Source organism: Strigops habroptila, chromosome 12 (genome assembly GCF_004027225.2).
Source record: "Strigops habroptila isolate Jane chromosome 12, bStrHab1.2.pri, whole genome shotgun sequence".
Taxonomy (NCBI): Eukaryota; Metazoa; Chordata; class Aves; order Psittaciformes; family Psittacidae; genus Strigops; species Strigops habroptila.
Window position 1 is genome coordinate 10,134,365 of NC_044288.2, and position 25,904 is coordinate 10,160,268.

A 25,904-nucleotide genomic window follows, 5' to 3' on the forward strand; every position below is an offset into this window, starting at 1 on the left:
CTTTTTTCCCCCCCCTTTTTTGATGGAGCTAATTAGAGGCTGTGTATTCCAGAGGAGAACAGCATTGTGCTCCAGGAGCATTGGCTGCTTCTGAGATCCCATGTTCACTCATAAACACTGACATGTTCTGTATGCTTTCAATAAAAATGGCATATTAGCTTTAGATGTGGTAACTGGAGTAGTTTAAGGGTGAAATACAGATGAAGATTTCTCCATCAGGAGAATTCCGTTGACAGTCTGTGAGAATTCTGTTGGCTCCTGCTGTTGTCTTAAGCTGTTGTTGGAAGAACCATTGGAAGCTCCTGTTTGTTGTAGGTGCAGGATGAGCAGAGCCCAGCACAGAGAAGGATTAAAGCAGGTAAGGTGGGAATGTGCCTGCTGATACCTAGTGAACCCTGGGTTTCTTCTTCTTGGGTGTCTGGCTCATAGATGTTCAAGACTTGGGCAATAAGGTGCACCAGTTGTGGAGCATCCGTCACTTCATGGTAGGTGCTGTCACTCAGATGGGTGTCACTGGGTTTGTAGGAAGCAGTAGGTGCTTTGTCCTGGCTGTAAGCCCTGTCCTTGTCCCCACAGTGCTCCATGCCCGCCTGTGTCACCGCGTTCCACGTCACCTGCGCCTTCGACCACAACCTCGACATGCGGACTATTCTAGCAGACAACGACGAAGTGAAGTTCAAGTCCTTCTGCCTTGAGCACAGCACCGGTGCCACTAAGTTGCCCGAGGAGGCACGGACAGAGCCTGACCAAGCCCAGCTGGACTTGGAGAAGGTCACACTGCGGAAGCAGAAGCTCCAGCAGCTGGAGGAGGACTTCTATGAGCTCGTGAAGCCTTCAGAGGTGGCGGAGAACCTGGACTTGAGCGAATCGCTGGTGGATTTTGTCTACCAGTACTGGAAGCTGAAGAGGAAAGCAAATTCCAACAAACCGCTGCTGACACCAAAAACAGATGAAGTGGACAACTTGGCCCAGCAAGAACAGGACGTTCTCTACCGACGCCTAAAGCTCTTCATGCACCTCAGGCAAGACCTGGAGAGGGTGAGTACAGCTTTTCCTTCAGTGGTGTGCCCATACACTCCATCAGGGCTGCTTTAATGTGGGCTGGCATCTATAGTCAAGTTGAACTTGACTCTGTTCAACTCCCAAAACAGTTGTGTCCCTTCATCTAGAGCATTATTGAGAAGAATAACAGTGCTTGGCGTGTGTATCATCATTGCCAAAACACTGACACTGATGAAATAAGTTAGTGGCAGTCTCAGCTGGGGGTTCAAAAGAACAAATGTCTGAGGGGAGAGGTGCTTTGGCGGGGTCGGGTGGATGGGAGGCAGATGATGCTGCAGCTTCTTATCCAACTGTATCTTAACAGTCTCAAACCACAAAATTACCCGGTGCCTGCCCCTCAGATGCTCTCCAGCAGCAAGGCACAGGAACGCCTCATTATTTTCCTGCATTGAACATCAAAGACGGGGAATGGCAGGAGGGAGCAGCGGGGCCAGCTGGACCGGGCATTCCCTGCCCTGCTGCAGCCGAAAGTGGGTCGGGTCCTCAGGGAGCTGCCGGCGGAGGCAGAGCAGTGCCGGAGGATGCAGACGGAGGATGCAGGCACCCGCCGCTCCCTGTGGAGCGGGGCATCCTTGCACAGGGGAGGGAGCAGCCACCGCCGCGGCAGCTTTTGGGGTGAGAGCAAGCATCAGTGGAGCAGCAGAGCCAAAGCAGTGCTCAACCTCCCTGGGCTGTGCTGGCTGCTGCAGCATCACTGCTTGCCTGTGGATTTGGCTGTCATGGCTGCACGGAGGGAAGGAGCAGGGATGGGGCAGAGCAGGCTGGAGAGGAGGAGGAGCAGTGAAAGCGAGAAGCACCAAGGGGAAGAAGCACAGCACAGCACTCAGCATCAGACAGCAGAGAGTGGCCAGGGGAGGGGATGGATGCACTAGTGCTGCTGCTGGCCAGGGGGACATGGGCATAGCACAGGGCAGCAGTGGGACAAGGACAGGCAGAGCAGGGCTGCGAGCCTGGCATGCAGGGGTCAAGCTCCTTCTCCTCCTCTGCTTAAAACCTGAGCCCCGTCTGGTGCCCATTTTCCTGCTCCTGCCAGAGGGGTGAATCCGTGGCCCCTGCCTGACTGCTCACCTGGGGTGTAAATGCCATAGAAGGGCTCAGTGGGTCTCCAGGAGCAGGCAAGGAAGGAGCAAAGCAGGAAAATAGCATTGCTTTGACTTGGTGGAGGTGGTGCCATGGGCTCAGGGTGCTGCAGGGGACATGCTGCTCCCTGGGAGGCGAAGGCGATGGTGATGCTGCCACTGCACATCCCTCATCCCTCTCTCCAAGCTGCTGTGGGTCTGTGGCATAGTTTAACCCACAGGGAAAAGGGTGGTGTGGGTGAGCACTGTGTTCATGTCCAGGTGGGGTTGCAGCTCTGGACCAGCCCACTCTGGTCCATTGCTGCGCCCATCTCCCAGGTGGGTCTCAGAGCCTGAGAGCTTTCTCCTGTGTAAAAGCAATTGGATTTCAAGTTATTGGTCTCTTTTCAGTGGCCCTGTCGGCCTCCATCCCTGCATACATCATTGACATCAATCTGTGCCTCATTTGCTCCTGCCTTTACTGCATCATGTTCCCATCTCTGTGGTGGTCTGGGCTGGTGCCACTGTTAATGGGTCTCCAGCACCAAGCTGTAGGCAACAAGCTGCAGCTGCCAGATCCAAGGGTGACAAGTTTAACTCGCTTTCTTCCCTCATCTGCTTCTCTGTACTGTAAATCTAAACCAGGCTGCTCTGCCTCCCTCTGCTTCCACTTGCTCCCAGCTTGACTTTCCCAGCTGCAGTGAACCCCTGTGCATCTCTGGGTACAGTCTGCTGAAGCACTCTGCATCTCTCGGTGCAGCCCCTTGCTCCAGGAGCTGCCCAATTCAAACACATGGCATGGCAGGTTCCCCTTGGTGTTTTTTGGTGTTAAAATTAACGTTTTATCAGATTCCTCATTTTCCACAGTTACCTCCAGGCTTTGTGGGGTCATTCCCCATCAGCGTTCAGCCTCTGCTTAGCAACTCCCTGCCTGGTTTCACTGCCTGGCCCTGGAAGAGCTGTTTGTTTGCTCTGCTTCCAAAACAGGGAACAATAAACACTGGCCAGATCAAAGTCCAGTGCTCAGATGGGTGATACAGGTTTAAATCCAATTGCTGCCAGTGCATCCCAGGTATCTGATCCTGCCTGTCAGCGCCGCTTACAGCTGCCCCATTTCACTTGCAAATAGTGAGGCATAGCATCAAATAGGGGCTGGAGAAGAGCAGCCTGGAGGGGTGGCTTTGAGGGGGTGTCCAAAGGGCATCACATTCAATTTTAGTGTTTTCAGCGATTAATCTGGCAGAAACAGTTGTAATTTTGTGGCTGATAGTGGTATCTGGTTAAGGACTGTTGTTTAAATTAGCTGTAACATAAACCTATAGTTTCCTGTCTCTCATACCGTCTAAGCTTGGCTTGGGGAAGCAGCACTGGGTGGTATTTAGCTGTGTAAGTGTGTGTAAATACCAGCAGTCTCTAAGCAGAGCAGAAGTGATGTTTTCTTCCAGGAATATCAAATCATAGAGAAGAGATACCGCCAAACACTTGGAGATACAGGTTGCCAGAGGCAGTTGTTTTCCTCATAAGGAAATTTTGGTTTGATGTTTTCTCCAATTCAGAACAAAAATACACAGCATCTAGCTCACTGCTCTGTATTTACAGCTAGGTGATTCAACAGGAAAAAGAGCAGCTTTTTCTCCTGTATTCCTGCATGTTTGCAGATTGTGTTTAGGTAAGGACTGATGCCGTTGCGGGATGGCCAGAGTCATCCTTTTGTCTTCACAGCCCTTGGTGGCAGACACTAGGTGGGCATGGGATGATGTCCTGGCTTGCTCTGTCACTGTGAGAGGCACAAAGGCTCCTGACCATGTAGGGACAGTCCCCCAAGCCTGGAAATACCCCAGCCTTCCTCTGCAGAGCAGGGTTTGAGGATGAGGAGGGGGAAGAATTGGGGTCATCAGGGTCTCATGTGTGAGTGTGGACATACCCATGCACATTGCTGCCAGTGCCTCCAGTCAGGCCCCCTCCTCCTCACTTCATTACAGGCAGTTTTCTCTTTCAGAGCATCAGGAAGCTGAGTAACTGCTGTCAAATCCTGTTATAGCTGCCATTAGCATTTTCTGTTTCACAGCTGAAACCCTGTTTCCTCCTAAAGCCTCGATGCCCGGCGCAGCCATGGTGACAGAGCCTGGCTCTCCAGCCACCCTGACGCAGGGCTGGCAAAAACTAGAGCACTGAGATTCATCACCAGGCAGATGCCAGTGGGTATCACACGGTCGCTCTGTTGTCTCAGGCTGCTGAGGGTGTTTATCAGCAGCCCTGTGTGATGAGCAGGGTTTAACTACTCCCGTGCCGGCTCACATGAGCGTTTATGTCTGGTGCTTTGCTGTTTGCATTGGTTAATAAAATATCTTGACCAGGGACGAAAAGCACCAGTGATTTGCAGGTAGATATGGAGCAAGCGTAAGTAACCACAGACAGGGGCTACATTTGGGGTAGGGGAGCTGCACCGGCTGCTGGTCTGGGCCAGCATCACCTGCGTATTTTGCTGTATTTCCTATGGTCTGTCCTAGCTGCAGCAAGTACTGAAAGTGAATTGTGAATGGTCATAGCATCACAGACTGGTTTGGGTTCAAAGGGACCTTAAAGCTCATCCAGTTCCAACCCCTGCCACGGGCAGGGACACCTTCCACTAGAACAGGTTGCTCCAAGCCCCTGTGTCCAACCTGGCCTTGAACACTGCCAGGGATGGGGCAGCCACAGCTTCTCTGGGCACCCTGTGCCAGCGCCTCAGCACCCTCACAGGGAAGAGCTTCTGCCTCAGAGCTCATCTCAATCTCCCCTCTGGCAGGTTAAAGCCATTCGCCCTTCTCCTGTGAGATGAAGAGGACCGAATCCCAGGGCGTGTGGATTTCCCTGGGTGGCAGAAGCAGCAACACATTTTGAGGGGACCCACTTTGACCCTGCCTAAACCAGACACTGTTTCTTGTGTTTCCATAGGTTAGAAATCTCTGTTACATGGTGACAAGACGGGAGAAAATGAAACACACCATTTGTAAACTGCAGGAGCAGATCTTCCATCTCCAGATGAAGCTTATTGAGAAAGATCTTTACCCAGGTCAGTACCGCTTACCAGAGCTTGTTCCCACACACTCTGTCCCTGCTGTCCTCTGAAGCCAGACTGATGGCCAAGGCTCAGCCCCCTCCCCAAGGGAACCAGAGCTCTCCCTCCCCTGTTATTTAAGATTGGTTCATGTGTTGACTCTTGCCCATCCCTGTTTTGTTCAGAAACACACAATAAAGCCATACCCTGGGTGACCAGCATGTCGGAGCAACTTGTTTTCACAGGTATCTCTTGATCCTTCTCTTCTAGGAAGCCGTCAGAAAGACCAAGTGTTTGGCTAGGTGGTGATGCTAAGGCAGTGTTTTGGGGGCTTTTATGGAGATGGAGTTGTCTGTCAGGAGATGGCAAATCCTGGCCACAGGGCTGCTGATGCTGGGGCTGATCCGCGGCAGCTGGCTCCCTGGCACGGGTCAGCAGCCCTTGCTTTGGACTCATTGCAGATGCTTTTGGCTCTGTCAAGAATCAAAGGTTAAGCTACTGGTAGGATGTCTGTTGCTCTGAGAGACCAGCTCCGTTAGTACTGGTTGACTACAGTTCTCTGCTCCAGATACCTATTGGTGTACAACATCATGCTACTGCATGCAAAGCCTCTGGCAACTTTTTATTAAGGAACTGAAATGAAGTTGGTTTCCTTCTGTCCTACTTTTTTCCCTTTTACACAAGCATTCCCAGAGCCCACAGCTCCTGCTGTGGTGGCAGGGCAGACCAAACCCCATGGCTGCAGAAGAGTTTTTCCAGCAGCAGCATCTGGCACTTTGGCAGGCTCTTCCAGCAGTTGTTGTGTTTGTGGCTTTGGAGTTGCTTTTGAAGCCATCACATGGTTGGGGTTTCTTCAGGAACTGTCTGAGCTGAGCTTTCCTTGACAAAAGTTTCCTTTGACTGCAGTTTTGGAGGCTGGGAAGTGTATACGTTGAGATGTTTGTGACTCGGAGCCTGTGCGAATTCCTTTGGAAGGCCAGAGCCAGGCAGGGATGGCTGGGACCCCAGGGAGTGCTCTGGGGAGATGTGGATCCTGCAAACCTCGGTCCCCGTGACACAGATCAGTAACACTGTGTGTTGCTCCATATGTCCTCACTGAACCAGTGATTGAGGTCACCAGGCTGGACACACACAGAATGGTGTTCCCAGCTGCTCCCACATTGGAGACCCCATGTTGCACATCCCAAGAGCCATTCCCTGGCTCATGGGAATGTGCTGGATGGTGCTCCCCGCAGGGATGCTGCTGGTGAGGAGGGAGGTCCAGCTCGGGAATAATGGGTAGATAAAAGACAAGAGCAGCAAGCTCAGATCCTGAAGGCAGATTCCATGCACTGTTGCTGCCGGGCTCTGTGGGTTTTGGAGGACCACAGGGGACCTCGTGATGTTCTTCAGTTCAGCTGGGTGAACTCTGTTTAGCATTTGCAGCTCTCGGAAGGCAACAGGCACAGTGTACTTTGCCAGGAAGGCTTTTTGAGCTCATCTCCCTCACAAACCAGGTGTTAAATGGCTGGAAATGCTCTTGGAAAGTCCGACCTCTGGTCATGCCCAACTCAGTCTCTAGCACAGCGATGGGGTGAGAGTTGGCAGCTCCTCTTGAGGATGGCTGGGATGGGGTGCAGACGCCAACCAGGGAGCTGTGCTGTGGCTCTGCTGTCGTGTTTTGGGGCTGTCTGCACCATTGCTCTTCCTGAAAATGCATGTACTTGAGGAAAAGCATGACTGCCTTTACAATGATGTTTGTTCTGCCTAAAGGTGAGTGATCAAAGACAAACCCGCAGCGCGAGGGTGACTCAGGAGAAGATTGGTTTGCAGGCTGTGGGATTCACGTGTTTTCATGCAGATACTCTTCTCTCCTGCACCAAATGACTGGTGTTTGCCCGTTTGTTTTGTGCTTTGAAATAACTGGGCTGAGCTGCTCATCTCTCCTGGGATGGGCTTTTTGGTTGAGCCTGAGCAGGGACTGCTGCCTCTGGGACCCGGCTCCTGCAAGTAGTTGATGCCAGGGAATTTGGTCCTAGGATCGTCAGGTGGTTGGGCATCTGGGTCCTTCCCATGCCGGGGGGACATTAGGGACCCACGTGCCTTTCAGCATCAGTGTGTAGGATCTTCTGTGCTCAGGAGGTGCTCCCTCGCCAGGATGTATCGTCAGGCCATAAGTTGCAATCCCAGATCTGGGAAGTGAGGATGGCCTGGTGAGCTGTGACAGCCATAGTGCAGACAGGAGCACCTTGCCTCCTCCCCAGTGCAGTATGTGGTCCTCACGCTCATCTCCACGTCCTGCCCGATGACAGTGGGGCTGGTGGCAGTGTGGCATGGAGGGGTGGTCAGTGTAAATGAGGTCAGAGAAGGGCTCAGCCTCCACCTTCCTGTGGTAGCTGCACAACCCTGCCCATGCATGGCAGCACGTAGCAGTGGAAAGCAGTGTTGTGTTCATTTTCTGCTTCAGCTCCTTGCTATCTCATCCTGGTCCCATCCTTAACGTGCACCATTATAGACCCCAATGCTACCAGGTGCTCCCAACACCCAAGTGTTTGCTAAGCCTCCTCCATACTGGTTGACAATACTTAACGCTAAAGATACTTGGCACCCAGTGGCACAAAAGCTGTGGATAACTCACTGCTGCATTTTCATAGAATCATGGAATAGTTTGGGTTGGAAGGGACCTTAAAGCTCACCCAGTTCCAACCTCCTGCCGTGGGCAGGGACACCTTCCACTAGAGCAGGTTGCTCCAAGCCCCTAGAGCACTTCCTGGGATGGAGCATTCACAGCTTCCTTGGTCAGTCTGTCCCAGTGCCTCACCACATTACAAAGCACTGACTGGTTTGAAAGTGGGGGGACGGCTCCTTATAGCATCCCCTCCACACATCTCCCCACCGGGCTGCTCTGTGTACCTGGGGCTTCTTGGAGGAAGGAAGAAGTCTCCATGATTTTGCCTGGATGAGGCCAGTTTCTAACTGCTGTTACAGTAGTCATCGACAGAAATCTGTTGGGCTTATTCCAAAGATGGTTTTGGCACAAAGTGTTTTTGGAACGGCTCCCACATAAAACTCAAAGCTTGGAGGGGTTTATTTCCCCCACTGACAAATGATCATTTAAGGAGGAGATGTCTAATAAAATCAGTGTAAAATGAACCCACCCCTCTCCCTTGTATTTTTCTTGCATGGAGTGGAAAGTAAACACTGTCTGGCTTTGAAACACGGCTGCTATTTTGACAGGTTCCTCTTCAAAAACTGCTGCTCGGGTTTCTCTTTAGCCCCATTGTGCTGCCTAAACCAAGTCAGAGTTCTGTTTTGTAAGCCAAGTGAAAAATGTGTCTGCCCTTCTCCAGTTATCTGGCAGGAACGTAGCAAATACCAGTTTTGCTTTTGCCTTTCTTGCTCTCAGTGGGTGCTTTGGTCAGGAGGGGGTCCTGGCTTGGCAACCCTGGGATTAACAATCCTGTTAATCCACACTCAGGCAGGTGCAATGCGAATTCCCTCCCCTGCTCGCCCAGTACATTTCCACCACTGCAGCAAGGGGAGAGCAGAGGTTATTCCCTCTGACCCATCCGGCCCATGGCCTCGCTGCTGAGGCTGTTTGTAAGTGCCTAACACATAAACCAGTTTGTTTCTTAATACCATTGCTCTGATAGCTGCACAGCTTGTGCAGGTTCACCCCATAGGCCAGACTCAGTAACTGCATGTCCTCTGCTTCCATCAGCCACGCGCATCTTGGTTTCAGGGCAATATCCTTCCCCCTCTGAAAATTAATAGAAGTTTTAGCATGGACTTCTCTGGGAGAATGACCTAATGGAGTAAGTAAAAACTGTTGAAGTATTTTGCTTGGCAATACAAGTTGTACTTTTATAGGGTATTTGTCCTGTTTACCCAAGAGGAATAAATCCAGTAGAAGTTCAAAGCCATTTAGGAAATACTGATTTTTTAGATGAATGTCAACGTAGCTAAGAGTTATATCCCTGGCTTTCCATAGGCACTGCTGGCCACCTTTCCTGCTCTATTTACTTACGCTCAATATACTGCTTAAGTTTTATAGCTTTGGTTTTTTTCCACCCAGTATGAGTGTGAGCAGTTACTATAGCCAAAAGGTCAAATTAAATCAGGGTCTGCTTTAAAACACTGCTGGCACCATTGCTGTCCAACTGGCTTTGCAGCTGAATCCCTCCAGGAGATGCTGTTACTGGTGATGGGTGATGCACTGCTGGGTTTGGACGTCCTCATCCTCCTGGAAGGTGTCTCAGTGACGTTTGGAGTTATCCCTTCTGCTGCTGCAGGTCCTCACCCCAAAGCCCTGGTCCATGAGGGCATCTTGGTGGTGCAGAATCTCCAGTGAGTCCCCTGCTTTCAGTGGGATGGTCCTGTGGCTACACTAAGTTCATGTCCAAGGGCCAAACCTTGTTTTTATATAACCTACAGGATTCAGATCTTATTGCACATAGAACTTAGCCTACAGTTGGCCAAGAAGTGTTCCCTCTTTGGCTTGGAGTTGGTTGCAGGTCTGGTCCAGGTCTCCACTGCAGGGGTATGCCCCAAGGGGAACTTGCTCGCTGCAGCATCCCTGATGCCTCATCTCACATGGAGTTTTCCTTTTTTTCTACAAAATGCCAGAACAAACTGGGAAGAAGACAAAGGGTAAGAAAAGTGACCCGAGAAGGAAAGGAAGAGATGGTAGAAAAAATAGTCCTGAGAAGAAAGAGAAAAGGAAATCAGTCAACGAAACTGTATTGGGACAACTGGGTAAGTCTGATTTTATGGACCCATGCTGCTGGAGGCTCCCTGTTTTGGGGAGCAGGGTTAAGAGTCCCAGCCCCAATCCCTCCTGCATGTGCATTGTGGAGTTAGACCTGAGGCGACGGGAGCCTCTTCCGTCTCTCCGTTGTGGGCATCAGCCTGAATTACCAAGGTCCTGCGGGAGAGACCACATTGGAGACATGGTCCTTGGCAGGGAAGGGGTGTAATGTGTCCCCCCAGCCCTGGGGCTTGCACCCGGATTGGGATAATGTGTTACAGACCCTGTGATGTGCTGCTGAAGTGTGATTTTGCTTTCCAGTGATAAAATCAGACTTACCCACCCCCCAGTAGGGCTCATCCCCTGTATCTTCTGTGCTGTGCACCAATGGTGGGTACAGCTCATGGGCTGTGTGTTTTCATGGCATATACTGTCCAGAACGCTGTGGTTGTGCTGGTTGTGCCAGCAGCATCCAGGAGGCAGGCACAAAGTGAATTTGCTATGGGGAACAAGGAGATGCAGACTGGCTCTGTGGATGCCTCACCCACCTCCGGCTCTTCCTCATCAGCCACAACCTGCTGTTGCTCAGCAACAGATGGGGTTTGGGAGGAAGTAAAAAAACCAAAACAAAAAGGTCTTTTTTGATAAGATCCTTGACAACTACACATGGTTTTTACACGGAATTGGGGTTTTGTTTGACTTCCTCTGGCACTGCCACCTCTGCTGGTATGCAGAGATGTGATGAGTTCACATGTGCTCAGCTGCCCCATGGGGACACCAGTCCCATGGGGCTATCGGACATTCCTAAGGAGCTATAAAACCCTTCTGTGGGTATAGAGCGTTTCTGTGGGAGGTCTGGGGATCTGTGCCATCCTGCCTTGCTCTGTTTTGCCCATTGCTCATCCCAGCTCTGCTGCTTTCCGTTCCTCTCAAAGCCATTTGGTGATAAGCAGGAGCCCCTTTGGTAACAGCTTTCGCACTCATCTTGTCTCTGTGCTGTTCTCTGCTAAAGAAGCTTTGGATTTTCTGGGGCAAATTCCATCAAATGATGGAGGGTGGGAGAAACATCTCCAAGAAACAGGGAGGTTCATGGAGTGTTGGATGTGGGGAAACACTCAGGGTGTTGTGCTGTGACCTCAGTGAACCCCAAATTCAGCACTAGTGTTGGAGTGAACCCTGTTCTGTGTCCTGATGTGGTCGGTGTGTTGTGGTTGACCTTTAGGGTGTTTCTCCATTGCGGGGAGTTCTGGTGAAGTTGGTGGTGTTGTCAAAGGGCCACGTGGCTGTTCCTGGCTCCTGAACCAACCTTCCATGTCTGTTTTTCCCAGGCTTGTCAACCTCCTTCCCCATCGACGGGACCTTCTTCAACAGCTGGTTGGCGCAGTCAGTCCAGATCACCGCCGAGAACATGGCCATGAGCGAGTGGTCCCTCAACAACGCCCACCACGAGGACAGCACCCCTGGCCTCTCCGAGGAGCTCCTCCAGGACGAGGAGACCTTGCTGAGCTTCATGATGGACCATTCCCTCCGGTCCCCGTTCAAGCAGAGCGAGGCCACAAAGAAAGTGAAAAGCAAAACGAGAACGAACACTAAGAAAAAGCTGCCCAGAAGCAGCCCCCCCGCTGTGGGTGGGAGCCAGCCGGAGAGCTCGGAGCTATGGACTAACAGCACCGGTGACTTGTCGGATGATGCCACCAAGCCCTTCGCTCCGGATTCCAGACCGAGCAAGTCAGAGAAAGGGGCTGCGAAGCTTCCCACCGACCGCAAAGGGACGGGCGAGGTGAAAAAGGCGGCCAAGAAGGGCTCTACCCCAAAAGCTGGTGAGCCTCATCCCGCGGCCGGGGCGAGGGGCTGTGTGAGCAAGGAGGAGGATGAGGATGAGGAGCCGCCGCGCTGCGCTCATCCAGAGCCCAGCCCCGTGCCCAAAGTGCCTGACTCCATAGGTAGCCCCAAAACCGTCGTGCGGTTTAAATTACCAAAGGAGAGCCGAGGGCCGAGGCGGTCGCAGCCCCCCAAGCCCGACGGCGCCAGCGGAGCTCCCTTGCGTCGGTTCGACACCGAGACGGACGGCTACTTCTCCGACGCCGAGATGAGCGACTCGGATGGGGAGTCCCGCAGGGCGCAGCGGGGCCAGCTGGATGCGGCCGGCGAGGACATCGTCAGGATGAGCATCCTGGCATCCTAACTCCTCCCCAGCACGCCGGCTCGCGCGAGGCCTCAGACCCAGTTCCAACTGCCATGTCCGATTTCTGCCTGGGATCATAGCAGGGGGGATTTTTACTATGTGTATATAGTTGGAAATTCGGCACTGTTGTCTTTCTCTTCTCTATACGCCTGAGATACAGCTTCAGCTTCACCAACATCGATGACCATGACAGTGGTGGTCCCTCCCCGGCTCCGTGCCTGACCCCACTTCCCGGGAATGCGAGCCGGCACCCAGCAGGACAGATGCTGAGCGTGCCAAGAGCAGAGGGTGCTGGTACCCGTGCTCTCTGCAGGGATGGCAGTGTAATTAATGGGCATTATTTAATGAGGGGCAGAGTCCTGCCCGGGACGGTTGCCCCCGGAGCAGGGAGCGAGCAGAGGGTATGGTAGTGGCCAGCTGCAGGAGGGGATGTGCCCACCTGGGTACATGTATATGAGGAAGCAAAATAAGTGATACTAAAATAAATACTGACTAAAGCACAAAAGCTTGTTGGAGGAAAGCGCTTGGGGTGGAAGAGAGCAATGTTATGTTTCTGTGGTTAGGGAAAAAAACCCTCGGTCATGATTTTTCCCCTCCTTTTTCCATCTGGTCGGGATCCGTCCAGGAGCCAGGATGTGAAATTTCTCCGTGTCCCTGCCCCATGGGTCGACCCCCTTGAGGTCACTGTTGAAACTGAAGTGATTGACTCAGGTGAATTGATAAGCTGGTAGCAATGGGAAATGGAAATGTGGGGCAGGACGGAGGAGAAAAGCATCCTCTGTAAACACCGGGGGGAGCTGGGGTTAACCTGGGAGGTTGAGCAAAGTTTTCCTGCCCGTGCTTCTCTCCAATGGCTGCCGTGGTCCCACTGACGTTAGAAACCCCCTTTGCACAATGAAACACTCAGCCCCACGTCCAAACAGACCATCACTGAGGGGAAATGGAAACGCTTGCCTTCACCAGTTTGTTTTCCTACTAAACGCTACAATGGAAATGGTGAATTGATTCCTCCCCATCCTTCTTATTTTTTTATTTTATTCCTTAAATCCTGGTTACAAGCTGTTGACTCGTTGTGGGAGGGTGATTCACAGAAGCTGACATTATAAATAGTACAATAATTTAATGCATAAAACGTCCCCAATAAGCCTTAAATGTTGTTTAAAAGCCCATGTTACCTACAAGTCAGGCGAATTTCCATGTTTGCACTTAATTGCACCATTACTTCGGTTTTGGCTTCAAAGGTCACAGTTAAAGTCGTGCTACGTGTTTTATTGGAGTGACCCCAGTGTGAGCTCAGGGAACAAAAACAAAACAAAAACACAAAAAAAAAAAAAAAAAGGAATTCACTGAAACTTTTGTTGTTGTTGTTTTTTAAAAATAAAAAAAGTTTAAAAAAGGAAAAAAAAAAAAAAAGACAGAAACCCAAAACCTGGGACACTTCTGCAACTGGTTCAACCCATCACTAAACAACCAACCCTGCAATTGTCAAACCAATCCGTCAACTAGTTTTGTGGATGCCAAAGAATCTTTTGACAGTCAAACAGCACAGCCAGAACCCGGAAACTTGTCACGATATAAAAAGAAATCAATTGGAAGTTATTTAGCAACAAAGGACTAAAAGACACACTCATAACACACTGCTGCGGCGTTAGGTTCCAAGCTTGCTCCGAGGGATGCTGCTGCTCCGAGACCGCATCCTGCCGTTTTGATTTCCAATGCTTTTTGCTCATTTCACTGTGAGCTTTCTTTTTTGAAACTCTGAGACTCCTTCAATTGACGTTTTAGAGTAGATCATCTTTTATCAGCCTTCCAAAGTCCTGATTATTGATAAAATTGCAGCAGAGATAAGCGATGACAGCCTAGCTCATCCCAGGCATGGCGAGCGGCGCGGGCTTCGGGTCGGATGCTTGCACCCAGCCCTGGCTAAGCCCAACACTAACCCGGCTGAGACTGACCATGCCTGGGGAGGAATCTTCCTCAGATGGGAAAAATGTGACACAAGTTATTAGTGGGGGGAAAGAAAAGGAAAAAAACCAAACATCAGAAAATCAACAAAACGGGAACCACCTTTGTTATAAATTAGCATAATCCATTGAGGTTGGAAATGAAAATCTGCTCATTAGTTAAGGCTCAGTATGTTCGGATAATGTTAAATACAGTAAATAGGACTTAGTTTATCTTATCAGGCTTGCTAGCTTTAGCTACAGTATCCTAGTATAAGAGTCATAACAATAATCAATATGCTGCCTTTTAATGAATCTTGCTTCCGTGTGCTTCACTCAATTATGGTTAAATCAGAAAAAGCAATCCACAAATTTCACTGTACACAGCTCCATTCATCAGCTTCTGCACTACTTGTCTTCTCAGTACAGGAAAGCAAAGAGGGGGAGACTTTAAAGAACAACCAACCCAGCGCCACCAGCACCAGGCAATAAAACAGTTGGAAACACTCCCAAAATATCAGGCACTGTATTTTGCCATTGGGAGATGGTGTTTAGATGGGGAAAGCTAAAGCGGGCTGGTGGGGCATGTCCAACCCGGGGAGAAGAATGGGGTAGGGGGGATAGAGAGGAGAAAAGGGGCTCTCGTGAGCCATGGGGCTGGGTGAGGACTGGACCACTCTGGTGCATCCCCTGCCCAGAGCATCCTCGCCACTGCATTGGAACAGGGTAACCTGGCATTTCCGAGAGAAAATGCACAAGGAAAATATTTTTGATGTACTGTAAATGTATTTTGACATGAATAGAAAGAAAAAATAATTACTATAAAAGGGTTTATTTTAGTAGAGAAATATTGTCTTTTAAGATGTATAAACTACAGGAATTGACATTTGCACTGTAAGAGCACCCGTTTCCTTGGAGAAGCAGCAGCTGCTGAGATGAGGATGCAAATAGCATCATGCCCTCATCATGGAGCACAGCCCCAACGTCAACCCCAGCTCTGATGGTGGTGGGAGTTCCCTGAGGACAGCTCCGATTCCACAACCCGTTTTCCCCATTCCCATTTTTTGATTACTTTTAACTATTCTTTTTCGCTTGCACCTATTTCCCGGGGGTTGGGTGCCCGCTGTCCACGGAGCTCATCCCAAGGCGGGTGCAGAACGGAGCCGGGAGGCGAGAGCGGGATGCGGGAAGATGCTGCTGCAGGGCAGGGCACAAGGTTTGGTTGTTCTTTAAGGAGCTCACCCCGCAGTTTGCACCATTCCACATACAAACAGACCGACTTCACATCAGTTACAGGAAACGATATGAATGTCGCAGGAGGAGAAACCCTTCTGTTTTCTTTGTTTCAAAGAACGTGATGTGCCATTTGTTAATACAAAAGAGAAATATTGAAAATATATTGAAAAGAGCAATTTTAAATTATTTTTGGCTTATGTTGCAATATTTATTTTCTTGTATTAGAAATTCCTTTGTAGAGAAAAAATGTATTTTTCATTAATGCAAAAACCTATTTCTCCTTTTTGTACATTTTCCATGTTAGTTAATCCTTAAAGCAATATAATGTTCTCAAACTCGTTCTGTGTGAGACTGTATTATGCATGCTATTTGTGTTGCCTTGGAATAGCTCTGTCTGCCATTATTTTCATCCTGTTTAGATACAGTGTATGCTTTAATACACATTGGGACCATGGCCCATTGCTTATGAAAAAATCCCTTTGCATTCCTCAATGTGTTGGCAAATGCAGTCAATAAAGCAGTGTTTTCTGTGTACCTCCGTGTCGGTGTAGTGAGCAAGTTCACACAGAGCAAATTTACCTGGGGACCAACGGGCTGATCGGAGCATCCCAGGGGATGCAGCTCTGTGCGTGGGGATGCATCTCAATCTGAGATGGGTCTTCCTAGGGGCACAGGGAAGAAGAGAAAGAAATCCATCTTTAAACTGCCATAGCCTTATATTTGGCTTTTGCATGAAAAGGAAAAGGATCAGTTTATTGCAAACGAAGGATTTGATTACTAGGCTGTGTTATTGCTCGCAGCTCTTGAGGCACCCCAGTGATGAACTCCTGGCTGGTCCACAGAGCATCCCTGCTTCTGGTGCATATATTAGAGACATTAGAGATGGCTGGGATGGTCTGGCTAGATGTGTCATGGGAATGGACGTGAGAAATGGAACCCAAACACCTGGAAGTAAAGGAAAAGAATATTTTAGGCAGCTAAAAGGAGTATGTTGTCTCCGTACCTCTTTTCCCAGAGAGCCCATTTCACAAGAGTGACAATAACTGAGATGACAATGATACCACCACCATCATCAGGTGAGAGCCACCAGCCATGAAGATCATTGCTCTTTGTCCACGCATCCAACAGAGCGAGGACAGCCAGCCCTGGAGCACCAGGGCTCCGTCAGGACCACATTGTCCTTCTCCTAAAGCCCAGCCTGAGAAATACTTCCCCAATAAAGTTAAAAATTATTAATATGTTTATTTATAAGCACTTACAGCACATAGGGCTTCCCTGTGTTGCTTGCTTGGAGTTTGCCTGTAGTACCCTCATCACAGATAGTGCTAAATGCCTCGATCTGGAGTGAGCAGGTGAAGAATCATTTCAGTTTAATTGCAAAATAAGTGTTAGGCTATCCCCTCTGTTTTGCATAAGGATTGCAAGTGCCACCATAAATACTAATGGGGCGAATCTGCCCCAGTGTCAGTAAATCATCAGTAATGGATGTGAAAATGAATTCACTTCCCTTCAACTTACCCTGAAAGAATTGCAGTAAGACCTTGGTTTATTGTGTTTGATTAAGTGCTGGTGCTGTAACATAATTTCCCGTAACCATTAAAAACGCTGGTGCTTGCACTTCACCATAAACACCTTTAATGTGATGGGAGTATTTAATATTTACTCTTCCGAAGTTCATACATTTAGGGGAGACATTTTGTGTGCTAAAAATAGCTCCTGGCTCTTGGATTTCCATGTAGGGCTGTGAAATGATGTGTCTGCTGTGATTGCAACAGATGAACAGAGAAAAAAACTTTAAAAGAAATAAACAGGCCTATGACTAACCCACAAAACAAGGGAAAAATCCCACTGCAGCCAACACCGACCCTGCCCGAACCAGCCAGGTTTCACAATTGCTGCCTCTGCCTTCATGTCTTGCCCATCCCAAACTTCACTTGACAGACTCATTCCCTGTTTGTTTAATGCACAAGTTAAAACCAGACTCGTGTGTGTGATGGGGAGGGTTTAACCATCACCTTCTTTCATGGAGGATCAACGTGGGAAAGTGGGAGTGATGAGATGGGGCTGGTTTTGCTTGCGAGCAGCTCTTCCTGCTCCTCTGATGGCCCCATACACTGGAGTGCATCCACAGAGTTGTGTATATTTGGAGGGGTGCTCATCCCCCAGCCAAGTGGTTTTGGGGGTACAGAGTGAGGCCACAGCTTTGCCCATATCCATCCTTCAGATGGAGAAGGACTTCTGACAAGGGCTTGTAGGGACAGGACAAGGGGGAATGGCTTTAACCTGACGGAGGGAAAGGTTTTTTAGGCTTTCTGAGGCATGAGGATGCCGAGGCACAGCCAGGCACAGGGCAGCAGTGCCGCCGTCCATCCACATGGCAAGAGCCAAATGTGAGCCCAGCCATGAGGACTTTGGTCACTCCTCTGATCTGAAGCCTGTGAGCATCTCCCAGTCCTCTGTGTGTGCTAGACAACAGCTATAAAACTGGCTTATGTAAATACACCAAGAGGAAGAAGGACTATAAATAGCCCAGCTCCAGGAGTGCGGGCTGGGAGCGGCGGGGGCATAGCACTGGCACAACCGGAGCAGAGAGTGTGCAGAGAGTGGCTGTGTCTTCCCCACACCAACAGCAACCACAGCCACCTCTCACCAACCAGGCATGTGCAGTGTTTTCCACCCCAAGCATTAGAAAATAGTAATTGATGATAAAGTAAACTGCCCCACCTGACACCAAGGGAGACGATGCTGCTGCGTCCAACTCACAGCAGTCCTTTATGGTTGGAAAACATGACCTGAGCTTTGAGACGCAGCAAACGTGGTCCTCCCAGCCCGATCAGGAGGAGCAGCTCTGGTGGGAAATACACTGTAAAGGTATTTCCACCCAGCAAAGGTGAAGCTGGATGGGATGCAGCAGGGATGCAGCTGGCTTGGGAGCAACCAGCCACCAGCACATATTAGAGAGGAAACTAAATGTAATTATCACTTGAAGACACCCTCAATCTGGGAAAAGACTGAACAGCTGACATACATTATTCTCAGCACTGGGGAGTGGTTGCAGGTAAACCAAAGATCCCTTTGGAGCATGAATTGTTCCTGCGGTGCCAAGCAAGAGCCGGGCAGGAGGTGGTTGCTCTGGTCATCACCTTCTCCAAGGAAGAGGAGCGAGATGCTTCAGGAGGGAAGCCCCCTGAGCAGTGCAGGCAGCAGAACCACGCTGGGTCAGGAGCAGCAGAGCTGCTCGGGTGCTCAACACAGCACCAACAGCCCAGTGCAGCATCCAGCATCCCCTGGAAAGCCCGGCTACAGCATGAACCTGACCCACCACATGGTGCCTCAGTGGGGATTGCTGATGTCTGATGAATGACTGTCCTATAAAGTCATTTGCAAGCCTCTCCCTTACAAACCTCCTCTGCTGAACAGCTTGCCAAACGCTGCTGGGAGCAAAGCAAGGAGCAAAGAGCAGCTCTAAACCTCAGAGGGATGAGCTCTACATGAGCTTTCCAGCACTTTAAAAGAGATTTAAATTAGTTTATCTATCTCAGGCCATGCAAAATTTCCCAGGTTGAGCAGGGATGGGAGCCCCTCCGTTACCGCGCGCTGCAGTGTTCTTGTTCTTGCAGATTTTGTCATCTTACACCTAATATTTAGATGTTGAGTGATTATTTAACCACAGCATCGTATCTGCGTGCTACAACTCCACAGCTGTGACATTTCAGGGTTATTGCCTTTGCAGCATCTGTAATAACAGAAGGATGAAAAATGTCAACATGCGGATGGGACAAGGCAAATATGCACTGAGTGTTCGGGGATGTTCTACACAGAGAGCAAAGATAACGGGTTGTTTCCCATGTGATGAGTGCAGCGGTTGCAAGGGGGAAAAAAAGGTTGGCTCTGGGTGGTTTTATTGCTCTGGCCCTTCCTGCTCACCTCCCCTCTGGGTCCAGGCAGCGTCTCAGCAGGGAAGCTGGAAAAAAGCCTGTTAAATGCAGCACACAATACGCCAAACCACCAGGAAACCCAGCAAAGTCTGTGTTGAAATGTCCTTTTTGCAGCTCTGCTTGCAAGGTCGCGTTTGGGTTTGGTGGTAAATAATAAGAGAGTAATGGTAAACTGCTCAGCTTTCATGGTGGTTTTCTCTGAACTTCTTTAAAGGTAAATGTCGGTTGAAGTGCCTTAAGAACAAAATTAAATGGACTTTTGAAGGCTGTAATCTTCGCCGAGAGGACTACTTTGGATGTGCGGCAGCAGGGAAGCTCAGCATTAGGATGGGTGCATTTGCAGCTCCTGGCAGAAACACCTAATCACAGGATGCCCCAACAGGCAACAAAACTAAGAGAGTCTGGACAAGATGCTGGAAAATGTTTGTTCCTTCATTTCAGTGGAAATGGCCTGGATACATCAATAGATTATTTTTTTCCCCTTTCTTTCCTCTGTGGTTTTTGTTCAGCACTACCAATGCCAGTTTCTGCCAGTGGCTCTGCTTTCCCTTCTGCGTGCAGAAGGATGAGACCAGCAGGAGAACTCACATTCATGATAGCTCATCGCCAACCAACAACCCCATTTGCACCATAAGCCAAGCCCAGCTCGCTCAAAACCATGCATGGGCAAAGATGAAGGGGCACAGGCTGGTGCCTGGTGTATTAATTGCAGTGGGGACTCTGTTTCTTCCCATAATCCTGGTGCCTGGAGACTGCTCATCTGCAGGGATTACCTTGGGCCTGGCTGCTTTTGTAGACGGCATAGAGTAAGAGCAGATTTATTTCCCAAATGAAGTATTAACCTCAGTGTAACTCTGCTTTCCAATAGGAGGGCACAGGATGCCATTTACTAGCTTATGACACTGGTGGCTGGCTTTTTTAATATACTTCCATAAAATCTTTGGCATAGCGAAGAGTCCCCATCTCCTTACAATTAAACGGACAACGCTGCCTAAGCAAACAGAATTACCTTACACTAACAAACACGTGGCCAAGTCACCCAGGGGCAGCACTTCCCTGCTAGCCAGAAGGAAATGCACTTGGACCCTCACAAAAATCACGCTTTGGCTGATTTCCCAGTCTGAAGGTGTTTGCTGGCTGCTGAGGAAGGGCTGGGATGCTGGGGGCTGGCAGCACTGAACTCGTCATGCATTTACAAATTCATTTTGCATTTTTGGTGTCTGTGTGTGTCAATGGAAGGGATTTGTGGAAGATGGGGGAATCATGGAGCGGGGGAAGATTTGCTGACTGCGGCTTGTGTGGATTGGAAGGGCTGTATCGCTGGAGTAAATAAGCAAGGAATTAGCTCATTACTGAATGACAAAAAAGAACCAGGAGTCAGTTCCCAGCAGTGGCTGAAACAACTCCCAGACTCAGCTGTTGACCAAGCCCAGCTCAAATGAGCTTTTACAGCTCTCTGAAGGTGACAGGAGCAGAGACAAAACATCTCCATCCTTTTTGCTTCACTTTGCGCCTCTTTGTCTTTCCCGGGGAGGCGCATGGGGCCAGGACTGTGTCCCCACTGCAGGACATGGCTCTGTGTCAGGGCTGTCCCCCCAAGGATGCTCCCTCACGCTGGTCCAAGCAGAAGCGCTGCTGCAGGCAGCAGATTCAGCTACATTTTGCTCTGAAGTTTTGACTCATCCCAACCCAAAACTCAGAACGAAACTGATGGGGGGATGGGGACAACCAAAACCTGGGGGAGGCTGGTACCCATGAGAGGAAGGCAATGGGGAGGCTAAAGAGGACCAACGCTGGCTCGCTGGGACCTCAACAGCCAGTCCCCTCTGCTCCCAGCCTGGCCTCCCATGGGTGCTGCAGCCCCTTTTGGAATCACACACTGGTTTGGGTTGAAGGGACCTTAAAACTCATCCAGTTCCAACCCCCTGCCATGGACAGGGACATGTTCCACTAGAGCAGGTTGATCCCAGCCCCGTCCAGCCTGGCCTTGAACACTGCCAGGGATGGGGCATGCTCTTGGATCCAACCTGAGCAAGAGGACTGGCAGGCTAAGCTTATCTGTGGAGGAATTTGTTTTTCATCCTGTGACACCATCAGATGTAAACCTAAAGCCTGGACCGAAATGCTGCTTCAGCTGACCCAGCCCCAGCTCTGCTCCTCGAATGGCCAGCCCACATTCCCAAACCTCCACACTGGCTTTGCCCTGAACAGCTGAGCCCTGTCACAGCTCGGTGCAGCTCAGCAGCATGGGGGATGCTTGCCTCCCACTCCAGCATGTGCAATTATGACCCCAAATTATCAAGGCAGGGAACATAACATCTCCTTCCTGAGGCACGGAGCCTGCAGTGCTGCGTGTCCCACGCAGGGCTCAGCCCCTGCCTTTCAATTCCCTGGGGCCATCATCTCCTCGCGGTGCAGTTCTGGCACCTTCACCTGTGGAAGATGAAGGGGAAGGAGAAGACACTGAGAGCATCATCTTCCCCATGAAACACATGAGTCACCTCCGCAGCACAGAGCCGGTGTCAGCCCGAGACACAGGATCCCAGCGCTCTGCCCACAGGCTGCTGAGGAGAACCAGCCAAAACGAGCGTGTTTGGCTTCCCGGCAGCACCGGCCCCCTCCTTCCTTCCTCCCCGCGCCACCACTTTCAACAGCCACCAGCCATGCTCGAGAGGATGCTGCTTTTCACAAGGCGTCGTTGTTTGGGGTTTGTTTTTTGTGGTCGATCTGGGCCCGCTGGCTCCAGACAGAGAAACTGGGGCTTCTCTCCTTCCTCCCGAGGGTACACGCAGCTCTCCAAGCAGTTTGTGTCGGGTCTGATGTGGTGGAGAGGCGCTTTGCTCCAGGAGAGCTTCCCCTTGCTGCTGCACACAGGCTCTGTGCTGGCAGCACGGCCCTGCTGAGCATCTTCCCACCCCAGCAGTGGGGACAGGGATGGGAATAGGGACAGGGACCCTCGAGGCACACCAGGATGCTCAGCATCACCGCAGCCTGGGGACCGTCAGCTTCCCTATGTCCTATGCATGCAGCGCTCTTTGCTGAATGATGAAAGCAGTATGAAGATGTTACCACAATAATTCTATGACTTCTCATGTCTAATTTGATGGCAAAGTGGCACTTCAGCCCTGCAGGCTTAGCCATTGCTGCTCCTTCAGATGACACAGGATGGATGGGAGCAGGAGAGACACAGAAGGATGCAGGGATATGCACAGAGGAGCAGCATTCACACATGGGAATTGCTCTTTTCCGCAGGAAAAGGTCCCAGAAGGTCACTGCCAAAGCTCCTGATGAACGCCCCACTGGTGCGTGCTCCAGCCTGGGCACTGCCACCTCCAGGCAGACATCCTAGGACCAGGAAAAGCATTTATGGGACATGCAGTGCATGGGCTGGTTTGAAGCTGTCATGGGGATCATGCTGAGTGTCTGCAGAGCAGCTTCATTCCCATGAGACAGCCTAGAAGAAACCACCCCACCACCCAGCTCCAGCACTTTTATCAAGCACCACATTAACCATTAATTCAACAAACAAAGCAGCAAACCGCAAGGGAAGGGTGGGGAGACACTGAAGTCTGTGGGCCCCTGTTCGGTACAAGCGCTGCTGAGCTGCACAGCGGTTACTTCCCCGCCTGCTTTACGCAGAGAAATCATGCAAATCAATGTAAAGCAGCACTTGCTGTAGAGACTGAGCAGAACCCACCTGATGGGAGAAAGAGCATCACCCCCTTTCAATGCCTGGTCCCTCAGGAGCTGCCACATCCCCTGTCCTGCAGCTCAAAAAGCACTTTGAGATCCTTTTCAGATGAAAGCCGTGGACATCTTGAGCCAGAAATGGGTGCTTCCAAACAGAGGCTCAACTTCTTCTGGAAGCGATTGCAGGCACTCAGTGCGTTGGAGCAGCAGGCACAGATGGAGCCTGGGAATGATATACTAATAGCCCAAGCCTGAACAGAAGGGGTTTCTATTAAGCTTGATGCTTAAACTGTAAATTTCCCTCAATAACGTGCAATACTTCTCTTTGGTTTTCCTAATGCAGATGTGAACCACAATGTGAAATGCCTTTAAAGCCCAAACAGCCTCACACCTGCTCTAACGTTTCCTAACGCTATTGCTGAGAGAAGAACAATGAAAAACCACCAATTGCATCAAACACCACCAAAAACTGTGGTGAAGCTGCCGGGTTAAAGAGCATCTCCTCATGCAGCTCCCACCTGTGGGTACAGAAGCTTTTGGGTATTAGAGCTGAGAATCCCACCAGCACCAGCATTAACCTAAAATCAAAAGGGGTTTTTAGCCTTTTAAGAGTATTTTATGGGCACAACTATATTGAGTAGTTTATAGGAAAAATTATATTCACAGAATTTCACGCTGAAAAATCTAATTCCTGGGTTGGAATGACATGGGAAGACGGAGAGGCATTCACTTATGTCCTTTACACTCACAACGTTTGGCATCAGCCATTGCCAAAGCTCAGCCTTGGGATGCTCACAGCACAGCAGGATCCCTGCATGTGCTTATCCTGGACAGGGACCATCCTCTGAACTCTACTTTCAAGGAAATCTGATTTTGGAAGGCTACCAAGAAGCTGGGCTGTACACTGGTGGATTGAATAAGGGCTTTTTGCAAACATGTCTGCTGTTTGCTGGTGTTCCTGGGTACTGGGAGCTTGGGACCAGTGAGGGTAATGGAGGCTGGAGGTTTCCACCTTCCCACCTTAGGCCAGGCAGGACCGCAGTGAGCCTGGCTCCGAGGACCACCTCTGCCTGCACTGCAACACCCTGCATCCTGCACATTTTATACTACATCTTATGAAGAACCACTGCTCTCACAGCTCTCTGGCATGAGAATGACTCCTTGGGAATCTCCTGGAGTGCAGAAGGGAAGAAGCCACCCAAATCCCACCCAAATCCAGGCAGAAGCCCAGTCTCCCGTGCAGCATCCACCACCCTTGCAGGACCCCCCTCCCTGACCCCTTTCTCTCCCCACTCACATCCCGCATGCTCATGGTTTCTAACCAAAGGCCACTGCAAACTACACCGAGATCACCAGCTTATTTTATGTTAGACACTAAACAGACATAAGATGATCGCTTCATCTTAATTACATAATAATTAAGCCCTCATATTCCTGTCATCTGCTCCTGTCAACGGCAGCCCGAGCGGAGCTGCTGCTCCTCTCGAAGAGCCGTCACTCATCACTGCGAGCTTCTGAGAGGTGTCAAAATAGGGGTAATTCTGCCTGCAAAGCCAGGCACGGGGTGTAAACAAGGGATCGTGCTTCACTTCAGAGCTCTGCTGCAGAGCAGGGGCCATGGGCATGGAGAATTCTCACATGCTGGTAGCGTGGGACGATGCACCAGGTTCCCAGTACAGGGTCCCCATGTCCCAGCAGTGGCACCAGCGTTGCACCCTCATCGAGTGAAATCATCTCTTTGCCTTGTGTGAGATCTGGAGAACACTTGTATTAAAGCATGTTAAATATAGGGCTGACAAGAAAGCTGGAGAGGGGCTTTGGACAAGGACCTGTAGGGACAGGACAAGGGGAATGGCTTTAACCTGCCAGAGGGGAGACTGAGATGAGCTCTGAGGCAGAAGCTCTTCCCTGTGAGGGTGCTGAGGCGCTGGCACAGGGTGCCCAGAGAAGCTGTGGCTGCCCCATCCCTGGCAGTGTTCAAGGCCAGGTTGGACACAGGGGCTTGGAGCAACCTGCTCTAGTGGAAGGTGTCCCTGCCCGTGGCAGGGAGTTGGGGTTGGATGAGCTTTAAGGTCCCTTCCAACCCAAACCAGTCTGGCATTCTATGTTCTAAGGAGAAGTTAAATATGAATCAGCATGTGCTTTTCCCTAGAGGATCAGGAAATGAAGGTTGAGGATGGAAATGCGGCTTCATTTTCTGTTCACTGAGAAGATGCAATTCCCTGAGGTGCAGCTGAGCACAGCGTCCGCTTTGGTACAGGGAGCCGAATCTCCCTCTCTGCTGGAGGAGACATCAATGACACCATGTCCTCTCCCAGCTCCTCTGCTCACCAGCCCTGATCCTGCTCCCTCGCTGCATCTCCCATGGCTGAACCATGTGCTCCTCTCCTGGGAATGCCGACAGCCCCACGACATCTATGCATAAACCCAGGCTTTCTCCTTCCCCTTCAGCTGCCTCCCCTCTGGGCCAAGCCAGGGAGCTCCCCCTGCATACACACACTGCTGTAACTACCTTTTAGTTACCACTTCATTTTCACAAGCACTATGCAAGTTGTTCATTTGGGACTGTCCTAGTGTCAAAATTCCTGCCACTTTTGTGGTTTCTGAGCCATTCATAACCATCGCTCCATTAACTAATGGGCAGGTGAGGAGGAATCTCTCATTCAGTTAAAGCAAGGATTAATTGTTGCAGAAGTATAATGACTTGCATGGAGGGTTTCCCTCACCCTTGGCTGGTGCTGCTCCTGTGCAGCAGCGTGCACCTACTGCTGAGCTTTCCTTACCATGCTTCACCAAATTCCTCATTAACCACCCCAGGAGCCATCCGTGACTCAGTGCCTCCTTATCCCATGTGGGCCTAATCCTGCCTTGCAAGGAGCCCACTGACCTCTCAGCTCTGCCTGCAGACAGTGCAGCTTTTGGCTGGTCCACGCCAACATGGTCTGATGTGTTTGGGTGAGCCCGGTATGGCATGCAGGAGAAGGCAAACCAGAGAGATAGAGACACTGCAGAGTGCTTGGCATTGT

The 25,904-nt window shown here is 50.4% G+C and overlaps 1 protein-coding gene across 3 annotated transcripts in view; it reads left to right on the plus strand.

The window, feature by feature from the left end:
* JADE2 (jade family PHD finger 2) overlaps nt 1-15,784 on the plus strand; it is a 77,574-nt gene extending 61,790 nt beyond the window's left edge. For 2 of the 3 annotated variants that reach the window (XM_030504418.1, XM_030504417.1), the window contains exons 9-12: nt 577-1,038; nt 5,058-5,175; nt 9,766-9,894; nt 11,215-15,784. In XM_030504418.1, coding sequence (XP_030360278.1) covers nt 577-1,038; nt 5,058-5,175; nt 9,766-9,894; nt 11,215-12,071 — 1,566 coding nt within the window. In that variant the 3' untranslated portion in view covers nt 12,072-15,784. The remainder of the gene's footprint in view (nt 1-576; nt 1,039-5,057; nt 5,176-9,765; nt 9,895-11,214) is intronic. The other variant, XM_030504420.1, reaches the window with a different exon arrangement.
* Nucleotides 15,785-25,904: the final 10,120 nt, after the last annotated feature.